Genomic DNA, 12,357 nt, shown 5'->3' with positions numbered 1-12,357 from the left:
TGTTTCAGTTCCGAATCCCGACACCTTTTTCAGTTCCGAATCCCGATTTAATTTTCATTTCCAGTTCTGGATTCCTGTTTCAGGTCCGGATCCGGAATCCCGTTTCAGTTCCGGATCCCGATTCCTTTTTCAGTTCTGGATCTCGACTCCTTTTTCAGTTCCGGTTGTGTATGTATAATTCATTTATGATATGGTTGTCATTAAATATATTTGATTGAAATAAATTTAATTAAAAAGCAAATGAATGTTTACTATTAGATTAGCCATGCTTAAGCGGTTTATATTATAAATACCGAGCGAAGCTGGGTAAAACCACTAGTATTATATAAAATTAAAGCAGAAGCTTTATTTAAAAAATTTTAATAAATTTATTTAAAAAAAAAAAAAAATTTCTGATACTAAAATTTAGCATTTCCGTCATTTTTGTCTCTATAGCCTTATTTTGTCAATGTATTGATGCCAATCATTTAAATATTGAGTACTATGTGTACATATGTTAATGAAATTTAATTAAGAACAAGTTAGCTCGAAATTTTCATAGGAAAAATGTGTATAAAAAAAGTTTCATGTGTGACTCATACTTGTATAGATTTATTTTTAAAAATCTTCAATTGTGATGTATTTTTGTTTCGTATATGAATTATATGGTTCATTGATAATTCCGAACAAAGCGACCTCGTACACGTTACTAAAATCTCGCTCACGGAACATATGGCACCCGAAAATTTCATCCATAGAGAGCTACCCACGATCACAATGTTCAAAATAGTCCATTAGTCCATAGTCCATAGTCAAGAGAAAAAAAAGTAGTCCATCGTCAAGAAAATTCACTAACAATAAATAGTGTTTATTGGTATGAATTTAATAAACATTTATAGCACAGGTTTCAAATTTTATAACCGATTCTAACGTGTTTATGAATTAAAATATAAGGTTAAGAGCCACTGAGACAATTCATAATTAAAAAAAAATATGTTCATCTTTTTTTCTGTTTAAAAAAAACTTATTTATAATAATATACGTATATGTGCATAAAAACTACAATTATGTATATATTCGTATGTACTTGAACTAGATAATTCCTTCGTTATAATGACGGTATAAACCTGAGCTATTTAATTCTTGTTTTATATACCATCTCAATGACCTTAATTTACAAACTCGATTACAACAATGATCACATCTGTATTTACACACAACCAGATGTCTAAAATATTGATCTAAAATAAGCTATTGAATCACCAACGTTATTCTTTTTCCTAAAATGCCAAAGAAGACAAATTCAAAATAGGGCCACAGAACATTATAAATAATTCTTGGGTTCATGTTCATGTTTATTCTTCTCATAACGGTGTAGTTCGATGTAACTAGTTATTAACCTTCACCCAAAGCATATTATATACCACATCATCAGTGCGTGCAATTATTTTAAATATACATTTATATCTAAATAAACTTTGCATGTTATATATTTTTGCATTTGCATTTTATATTCACATAAATAAAAACAAAAAAAATTGTGGTACCAGTCGTTTATTCGTGTTCTTAAAGCTATTTGTGACATGTAATTTGTAAATAATTATAAAACATTTAAAACTTCATAAAAACTTCAAACGGCTCAAAGAGTCATATATACACACACTCGCACACAAATAAATATCAAACAAAATTAAACTAATATTTGATTTCAATGTGTAAAAATACTTACTTTAATTTATATTTTTTTTTTTGTTCGTAGAGATTTTGATGATCACAATAGCGGAAAATTTGTACATCAAAAATACTATGAAATTGAACCGCACCCACTGAGTTCAATTTCAGACATTTTTAAACGTTTTCTTTAGCTATGTTGTATATGAAAATGTATTTAGAGAAATTTCTATTAATAAAACTCTATGAATTGTAAAAGTACAAAGCACATTATTCTAGAAGTATCAATTAAAATTATGAGTATGTATATTTCGTATTAGTTTATTGCTATTCATGTCTATATGTTATAAATTTGTCAAAAATTTAATAAACAACATTCAAAATATTCAACAGATAGCTATCGTAATCAAAAAAAATAATCCCTTCAATATAAATTTTGAAAAAAAGGTACAATGTATAGTAAAATATGCTCATATTCAAAATTAAAACCAATTATAAAATAGTAACAATGTCAATTTAAAACATATTTGAGTCATAAATTTTTCAATCAATAGGTTTTTAAATAAATAATTACAATTTATACTAAAATAACAATATAAATCTACACCCAGTGATTGCTTATGTGGCGTACATCATATTAATATTAAAAAACATTAATATTATACACATAACAAAAGCAAACAGGTAAAAAAATGTTGCTTAAAATTACTAGGAAAATTCGCTTAACTGACTAGCTTTTCTAGGTAAAAACACTTTGGTCGCTGCAAAAAATGCTAAACTTTCCATAACTCATTGATGTCCGTGTCTTCTATAATTAATAAGTCAATCTGTAAAAAAAAATTAATTGCTTTTTGTGGTAATTTTTAAAATAATTATTTATCTATCATACTTTCAACGACGAAAATTTACCATTAATAGATTTTTGTCAAAAAAATGATTGACTTTAAATCCTATTCTTTAGGCTGTCCGCGACCCATCAATTTGGCGAGAGAATCCCAAATTCCTCCAAGGAATAAGGCACAAAACAGATTTTCGAATGGAACGAACGGATCGTGAATTCCAAGCAAGATAGATGATAACTGAAAAATCAATAAAAAATTAGTAATAATTCTAAAATTATAAGTATTTCATAAATATACAAAAAATATATACTACCTTGAAGTACACAAAGAAGATAACAATTCCAAAGTAAACTAATGCATGTGGCGCAGAGATCAAATCAGTCTTTTTATCGAGAACAAATATTATTGAAGCCACTAAAGAAGCTTTGGTATAGCTGAAAATTAAAAAAAAAAACAATTTTTTTCAATTTAAATCGATTTTTGTTTCTACCTATATATGAAATCATATTATGAAAATAAATATTTATAACACAAATCTAATCTAATATGAGTTTTGCTTAATTAACCGCAATATACATATACATACATACATACATTTAAATGAAATAGTTTCAAATATTTAATACTAGTGGTTTATCCGGGCATCGCTCGGTATTTCTAATATAAACCGCTTAAACATGGCTAATCTAATAGTATTATTTGAATAGCTTTATTTTATTTAAATTAATTTGGATATTCATTTGTTTTTTTATTAAATCTAAATTATTAAAATTTTTATTATAAACGTCATGGATTCTACGAACCAAACAAACAAACATACATGCATACAAAGTCTCTTTCGAAATTATATATAAGATGATGATATATGTATATTAACACTTGGAAATGGTATCAAACCAGTAGAATAGACTAGTGGTTAGCATATAATGCTTTGAACAGAGTGGTCACGGGTTCAAATCCCACTGGTATCTGCTGGCCAGACCTTGGATTTGTGACTCCAGGTCGATCGTTTCCTATCAGAGTTGAAACGGCTCCAACAAATTGATAACCTTACCCATTTTCTCGCAAAATATCGAATTTTCAGCAATCTCGAATTGTATAAAATGCTGCAAATTACAAATTTGACCACAAATGTCTCTATAGTAAACATTTGATTAAATTTATTTGAATAGTTTATCAAAATAGACTAGTGGTTAGCATATAATGCTTTGAACAGAGTGGTCAATTGGATGTTAATTGATTTGTATTTACTGAATTTCGCTGAATTGTTTAAAATGCTACAAAGTTGACCATAGATGTCTCTGTGGATATTAATTTATATGTATTTATGTACTTTGAATAATACTAATAATATTTATATCGAATGTACAATGTTTCTGACCATGAAGGCGCATTGGGGTTACCCTGTCAGGCCTTCTTGGTATAAATTAAAGATAAAATAAAATAAAATCGAATAATACTGGATGAATTCTGCAGTTCCATACCAAAACAAATGGCACACATTGTATATATGTAATATATCATTACAAATAGTCTTATTATATAATACTAACAAAGTAGGTTGCATGAACTCCATAGCAGTCGGCGTCCATGCTCCTCGGATCAATCTCTCGAGCAGCTTGACGAATCCTGCACCGTTTCCTTTCATCGTTCCGATGATGATCATTATAATATAAGCGTTTGGATAGAGTTTTGCAGCGTGCGTGACACCGTCGTAGACTTTCTTCGCCCTGTAGATCTCTTTCATAGCCGAAGCTACTATTTTGACGGGAAGAAATTTGCCAACCTTGTATCCAATATCGAATGGACTGTAAAACACGAAGTACCTGAAATGGAAAGCAGACATAAATTCAATAGCTCTTCACACTCGTTAAGATATAATAGAATCTTACCACACGTTTACCATGTTAATGTGCCGACGATTAGTTGAGGCGTGTTTTTAAGAGGGGCCAGTATCGGTTCGCCCAGCAGTCCGTTGGCCACCATCGCTCCGGAGAAGATCACCAGCATGGTCGAGAGCCAACATGATAATGGATGTTTACGTGAAAACGCCTGTGCACCTGTAAATGTTTAATCATTCCTAATTAACATCTGCGATTATTGATTATGTTACGAATATGTAAACTGGACAATGATTTTTGGAAAATCTAACATATTAACTCTTTTTAAATTTTAAAAACCAATTTGAGAAATTTTCAATAGTGCATTATAAATAATATTGTGTATAAGGGTGACCATACGTCGCGTTTTGGCCGGGACAGTTCCGTTTTATCGTAAGATTGTCCCGTTTTGTTTCAAAGAAGAATTTTACTATACAAATATTTCCATATTAATTTGTTTCCCAAAAACAAACGCTATATAAATATACATTTATAATACATACAATATATTCATTTTAAATATTTTGTTACGTGACTCATTTTATGTACATGTTTCTGAATAAAAATCGCTTTGTTCTATTATTTTCATCAAAATTATTTTTTAATATCCGTAAAATATAATGTTATATTTTGCGGTCATTTAAATATGTATTTAATTTTTTTATGTAGTTAATTATTTTGTTTCTTTTCTGTTATATTTTTGACCATTGTGGCGCATTAGAAATTCCTGTAATGCCACAATGGTCCAAACTTTTAATAAATAAATTTATTTAATTTGTATCTTGAAATGTACATTCTGATAAAAATATATTACATAATTTTTTCAATGAAAAGAAACCGAGAATATCTTTTTGGAAAATTTTTATTTGTTGATTTTAAACGATTCAGAAATCAGCCTGCAGCGACATACAATATTATTTTATTTTTTTAATCTTTTTTTCTATTTGCCACACAAGAATTGAATATCTGAAAAAAATATATAATTTCTTGATAATATTAATGGTTATTCGAGGAAATAATGTTTTAATTTTTGAGGGTGCAATACATTTCTTTTATATAGGGGGGTTGAGGGACAATTTTTTTGCGGAGCGTCTCGTTTTGAATCCAGGGAAATATGGTCACCCTTGTTATAATTCTTAATTCTTAAATAAAAAAAATATTTTAAAATAAAATAAAATAATGTCTAGAAGTGGGAAGATTTTTATACAATATTTTTATATCGAAAAAATTAAATAAAATAGTTTATAAAATATCCATACGTATTTACGTACATATGTACATATATATGTATTATTAATCTATCAATTTTCATTTCTCATTATGTATTATGTATTTTTTTATATATCAAACGCTTTACAAAAATATCAAAATTATATTCATACATACTACATACATATGATCTATTTATACAACTAGCAAATTTGGCAAGAGCTACGCTGGATATATTATAAATTTGCTTAAACAAATATCCAGGCATTGCTCGAGCAAGTAAATTTTGAAATAAAAAAAATGAATCTTATCCAGGAAGTCTTACATTGGTGTCGAAGTTAAAATACCTACCATGAGATTATAAAATGAAAATTGTAAGTTTGAAATGGAAAAATAAACAAATTAACCTCCATCTTTATTATTGTAGATCGTATAAAAGGCATTTACGAAATTATTACTGTCTAAATATTACTCGTTCGGATTGAATCATTTTTGCAAAGACATTTTGCCAAAATTTATATGTGGGTGTAGATAAAAAAATGAAATATTGTGGGAAGTTTGGGAAGCTGTAGTATATGTATAATAGAGTGTGCTCTTCCTGCTTTTTGCGACAGCCGAAGTAAGCTTTTAGTAGGAGAGTAAAATAGATCTGAATTCCTGGCCTGTGACTGGGAGAGTTTGAACCGAGAACAAAAATATCTCATAGCGGCTACCACATGTTTCACATTGACACCCAAACTTTATCATAATCACAAAATTAATTAAAAATACACATGAGGTACACAGCCGTTGTTTTAATTAAAAACATTCCTTGACTAATTTATTAAACGCGCTGTGTGCGAATGAAAATAAATACTGATAAGATATCCTTCAAGCATTTTGGACTACATATTCATAACTATGCTATGCATATCTATAAATTATAATCAATTTCATTTACAAAGGCACTGTGAAGCTTCGCGCCATTGGTCGCAGTTGTATTAATAGCCCTTCTCATAAATAACTGATGCAACGAGAAAGTCTTCGGTTCAATACAAGTCATTTCTAAGGGACGGGTGCTCATTAGGGCAATCCCATAGATATTGAATACATAGATAGGCCCTGGCGCTCTAAGCCGGTCACCCTGTTGGAGGATGCACACACAAAAAAAAAGTACAGAGGATGCATACTCTCTCTCAGTAGCTAGTCAGCTTCTAAGTAGGAAGGTCGATTGACATTTTTCGAAAATGCCAACGTGTTCAGTGAAATGTGTTACAATTACTCAAGAAAACATAAAAAGGCGAATGGCATCACATATTATAAGAAAGAATTAATATATTATGTCTTCAATTATAGTAGTATTTTAACATATAATGAAATATCGGCGCGATGTATGTAGTGTTATATCATATATCAACCTCTGCCACTGTTGGCACTGAAGGAAATTCAGAAATCGACATTAAGTTTAAAACTACAAACAATGAACTAAATACTGTCACGCGGAGTGTCCAATAAAATGAAGTTATAAATAAAATAAAACTTCAGTGCATGTACATATGTACATAAACTGGTTGCTGACCACTGCGTTCCTTCCTTTTTTTTCACCACTTCCCCACTAGTTAAACCCCCCGAACCCCTCAGATAGTGGCGACAAGATCTCCAACGAAATTTGTATGTAATGGCATATCTAGGTTATTCTACATCTATGGGCAATCCCAAATAACAATACACGTTCCAACAGTGGTGATATCAAGGGAGCAATAAAAATAAAAAGGGTTTTCTACGAAGTCAACAATAGCCATAACGGCAAAAAAAACATACTCCACTGTTTAGTAATTATAATTAAATGAAAAAAAAAATTATTCCTTTGAATTTACTTCTCTGATGCTAGAAATCATTTAATCGAGTCGTCATTTTATGGAGCTATAATTTCAGAATATTCCCGAACCGTAGATATACATACATATTTCCGTTGACTCTAGTCTATACTGAATCTTGATTTTTTTTACTATGGCAGCTTGAAATTAATACTGACTCAATCAAATACAAGGCTGTGGAATCGGAGTTGTGGAGTCGTGGTTTTTTGACTGGAGTCAGAGTCAAATTCGTTAAAAATTCGACCGATTCCGACTCCAATTTCACGTTTAAACCGCGTTCATTTTTTACATTCACATACATACATATACAAACGTTGAATTATTACCAATTTATATATTTATCCCTCGCAAATTCAAGTCTATACGTAGAATCTTTGTATATATATACATATATATGTAGAATCTCAAATTTGCTGATATTATAAAATGCTATCCACTTTGTCTCTATGATACTGTATAAACATATTTGTTTATTGATGTTTGTAATTGGCCAGGAAAGCGCATTGGAGTTTAACTGTATATATAGTTTAACTATATACATATGTATATAAATGTATAAAATAAAAAAATAAAGTATTCAAATTTGAGTTTTTTCATGTTTAGATCAAATTGAGGAGAGGTTATTTGGCACTCGTTACATCAAATGCGTACTTTTTATAAGTTTCGTGTATGAATTCATAAATAAAAAATGCATGATATTAAATGGAAAAAACGAATTATTAATAGCGAATGATTAACTTCATCTAACCTAAAGATGTTCAAAAATTAGCCCAGCGGAGAAAAATGTGAAAAAAATAAAAAATAAAAATCGGACTCGAAGTCGTGTTTTTTAACGATTTCCCAGCCCTGATTAAATACGATAAATTTAAACTGTTTCATATCGCCAGAAAGATAAGAAACATAATTTGTTAATATGCCTGCCGCTTAGTGTACAATCAAATCCAAAATAAACAAACGCAATCATTGCAGCGTGAAATACAATATTTCAAAATGAAATCACGACCGTAAAAGGAAAATGGCGACAAAGCGTAAAAATTTTCCACAGCATCGGCGATTGGTTTTTGTGATCGATCAACCGAAAAATGGTATGAAAAGAATACGCCGAGGCCGGACTCGTCCGTTTTCTTTTTAGCAACAGTAATTGTGTTTATAATGAGTCGTTTGTTGAACTCTCAGTCAGTCTACGATTGTAGCGATTGATGATGATAAATTTTTCACATCAAGCTGTTTAAATTGCTCATCTAAATCGTGACCTATGTACATACGTATGCACAACACGTCACATGTGTGACGTGTAGTTGAACGTAGTCGTAATGACAATATTGCTTTTACTATTGATATGTATTTAAATACATGCAACTTACGATTTGAATATGTTCGTATGGATACATTTTATTTTTATTTTACTATACAATATACTGTTTCTTAGTTAAATATACTTCACAATCTTTATATATTTATATCTAAGATAAGAATATTTTCACGTCAAATTGAAATGCTTCAATATTGTAATCAAAATTGATTCATAACTAACGTGACTTTTTCTGTGACATTTTCATAATAATGAATTCCTCGTTATTCTGAAATATGTATGTGGTTGGGGAAAAGTTTTATTGGATTTCGAGTTATGCATTTTATTTAGTCCAACTGCCTCACGTTTCTTATGACTAAAGCCCGGACCCTGAGGGGGCCGTTTATTGTTCAAATGTTGTAAATGCATTGTTTAAGGTTTGCCGAACCTTTTTTACAAAGCATTTACAACAATTTACGGTCCTACCTCTACTTATGACAAAATAAGCTAGTAACTTATCAACTCACAAAGTTATTAGTAGAGTACGGACCCAAAGCGCGCCGCTCATTGTTCAATTGTTGTAAATGCCTTGTAAAAAAGGTTCGGCAAACCTTTAACAATGCATTTACAACATTTGAACAATGAACGGCGCGCTCTGGGTCCGGACTTTAGTTATTAGATATAATGTACATATGCCAAATAAAATAAGAAAAATAATATTTGTACAAATGCTGGATTTTTTAATCAATGCGCGTTTACTTACACATGTCTTAAATTATACTAGTGGCCTGTATGCACATTATTGTGCATTCGGTAAAATATCAGTTGATTTATTAATGATTTAAAATTTAATTATTTTTTTGAAAAAAATCTTTTATATGTTATATATAAATATAATGTAAGGTAATTTATAGGCGCGCGCACGCACGTAATATTATATTAAAAATTGCGCGCATTACACGCTTACCGATCCAACCCGTTCGAAATGATGAATGTATGTGTGTGTGTGTGTCAGCTGTCGCTCGGCCTGACGTCGCACATGCCTGTCTTAAGGTCTGACCGCACTATGCGTCTGCGACACGAACGGCAGCGTGCGGCCAAATATTGTTTGTTTGAAATTGTATGAGATATAACGCACTACGCGTCACGCGTTTCCTTTTGTATCAACTTTGCCGTGCTGCAGCAGTCGACGGCCGTATAGTGCGGTCAGACCTTTATATGAAATTTTTACTTGTGGCGTGTATGTATTATCGATTCTAACGCGATCATTGTGTAGATGTTTATTTGAAAATAATGTTCAACTAAGATGCACTATCCATTTTGCGCCAATCAATTTCATATAACGATAATTTTTATTAGAAGGTATACATATATTATTAATCTTCTATTAGCTGACAAATGAAGTTTGCGACCTGAAAAAACTTGAGACACTTGTCCATTTCCGCCATCTTAATTATTTTATAACTCTAGTAACAATTTAATTATTTTATTTTAATCATAATGCGAAATAGAAATGTTGACAGCCACAGAGGGACAAGAACGCGCTCGCTGCAAATGGCGGCAAATTCAAATTTTGACACGCAAATTAATATATTAAAATAAAAACAAACGACAAAAAGAAACATTTTATTCAAGTGTGTGCGTATAAAACAAATTCTTTCAAAAAACAAACGAATTAAACAAAAACAGCGAAAAAATTGAAAATATAATCATCGGCATTAGCGACCGTAAAAACAATCTTAACGACCATCATACGTCTAAATATATCCCCGCGGGAACGAATCGCCCTCGCACTTTTTATTTCGATCGCACTGATAAATTATTTTTACATGGCTCAATCGACTACCGGTCGAGACCACTCGATTACTTGACTAGTTGTCGAGAAATCGCACCTCGAGAAAAACTTTCACCGTCACAGAGACCGGCCGAATGGACCCGGGCTATAAATAGGGCAGCATCTGATTATTTTTTCACAGGAAGATCACCGGCGGCGTGCTTTCAGCGTATTATTAGAAACGACGTCTGTAAAAGTGGCGACCGTTGTGTAACTGAAAAGTGACATTACCATGCGGATTAGTGGGGATTGCGGGTGGGGGGAGTTGCACATGGGGAGTATAGATTAAGGGGAGTGAGTGTCTGAAAGGGTAAGTGGAGTGAAGTGAAGGGGGGCTCACCTGCACCGAGGTCTTCGCGCACGGCGAGCGCGCAGAGCAGGGAATGCGCGATGTCGAAGTAAGGGAACATCTTGAGCTTGATGACTTGGTTGGCCATATCCAGGAACGCCTCGGGGTCCATGGCGGCGGCTGTTTTTACAGCTTCTGCTGTCTCTCCGCCGCACGTCCGACCCCTGCGATCGCTCGCTACAAACTCGCCGCCTCGAATCGTTTCCGCTTTTTCTACACGCTGACATCTATCGTCAACATCTACAAACACTACCCTTCATCCGAGACGCAAGCCACTTTCCGCCAAAAATCATTTTCATATTTTTACTACTGTCATCTACCAATATTTTTGCAAAGTTTAACTTTACGCACTGAATTCAACGTGGACCCGAGCCGTTATTTTTACTAATTTCGTTCCGGTTCGGTAAAAACATACATATGTATACATATTTTATTTTTATTTTGCATAGATATATACCAGGAAGGAAGATTATTTATAAACTGTTGTCGCACTTTTGTTCCTGAAAGCAGGGCCCGATGAAAAGTTGGTAAGCCTGGAAAAGTCAAATAAGTATAAATAAAAAAATGTATTTTGTATGCATTTTAGCTGCATCAGAATCACAAGACAAGTTGCAAATGCTAGGATATATTCTCCTTTGATATTTCAATTATGTACCTATTGATCACAATAAGTTATAGCGAAAAGCCGTATAAAAAGAGGTATACACGCTGTAAGCGTATACCTATACATAGGACTGCCAGATTTATTGATATCCAAGCCGGGACATTTCCTAAGAAAGAAGATTGAAAAAAATTGAGTTTCGTGCATTTTTTTGCAATTTCATAACTGCTGGGGGGGGGTTGGTATTTCTGAACAATGAAAGGTCAACAAGCAGCTATCGATAACCGGGACATTTGGCCGTCCCGAAAGGTCCCTTCGGGACGTCGGGACGAAAGACTTGAAACCGGGACAAACCCGGAATACCGGAACGCCTGGCAGCCCTACCTGTACATTAACTTGCTTATATTCAAATACAAGAGAACCAAAAACCTAAAACCGGAACAGAACCGATATATATTTTTTTTACCGAACCAGAACGAAATAAATAACGGTTCGGGTGCCTGATTTTTATTACATAAATCGCTGTATGTCGAGAGGCTGCAGAATACGAAATTAACAACTCATTAATTAATTAATTAATCCATAGAGAGATCTATGGATTTAGACTTGTACATAAATTTTTACATATTGTACATAAATCAAATTCAGATATTTGTGACAGCGGGTAGGTTGATTTTTGCCAATTTGGTGGTTGAACCGTTTCAACAATGAAATCAGATAAATTGAAAAACCTAAACTGCTGGCTATATCGGTTCAGTTCCGGTTTAATAAGTAAAGAGCGGACCAACTTTGCGCAGTTCATTGTTCATTGTTCGCCTTGGTTTTTATCATTTTTATGATTAACC

The 12,357-nt window shown here is 32.2% G+C and overlaps 1 protein-coding gene across 1 annotated transcript; it reads right to left on the bottom strand.

Moving 5' to 3' along the window:
- Positions 1-1,515: 1,515 nt before the first annotated feature.
- Positions 1,516-11,105, bottom strand: LOC143915188 (trimeric intracellular cation channel type 1B.1). The gene is made up of 6 exons (XM_077435683.1): positions 10,903-11,105; positions 4,396-4,552; positions 4,046-4,318; positions 2,806-2,926; positions 2,560-2,729; positions 1,516-2,477 (listed from the first exon to the last, which is right to left on the bottom strand). The coding sequence occupies exons 1-5, from the start codon at positions 11,021-11,023 to the stop codon at positions 2,601-2,603; spliced, it is 801 nt and encodes a 266-aa protein (XP_077291809.1). The 5' UTR covers positions 11,024-11,105; the 3' UTR covers positions 1,516-2,477; positions 2,560-2,600.
- Positions 11,106-12,357: the final 1,252 nt, after the last annotated feature.

The sequence above is a fragment of the Arctopsyche grandis genome, chromosome 8 (genome assembly GCF_051622035.1).
Source record: "Arctopsyche grandis isolate Sample6627 chromosome 8, ASM5162203v2, whole genome shotgun sequence".
NCBI lineage: Eukaryota > Metazoa > Arthropoda > Insecta > Trichoptera > Hydropsychidae > Arctopsyche > Arctopsyche grandis.
Note: the sequence above shows the minus strand (reverse complement) of the source record. Positions and strands in the feature narration are given on the sequence as shown.

Coding starts and splice junctions, on each gene's coding strand:
- LOC143915188 (XM_077435683.1), bottom strand. CDS start 11,023: ATGGACCCCGAGGCGTTCCTGGATATGGCCAACCAAGTCATCAAGCTC. Junction 4,553..10,902: donor GCGCGAAGACCTCGGTGCAG/GTGAGCCCCCCT, acceptor AAACATTTACAG/GTGCACAGGCGTTTTCACGT. Junction 2,927..4,045: donor GAGTTCATGCAACCTACTTT/GTTAGTATTATA, acceptor TTTAATTTTCAG/CTATACCAAAGCTTCTTTAG.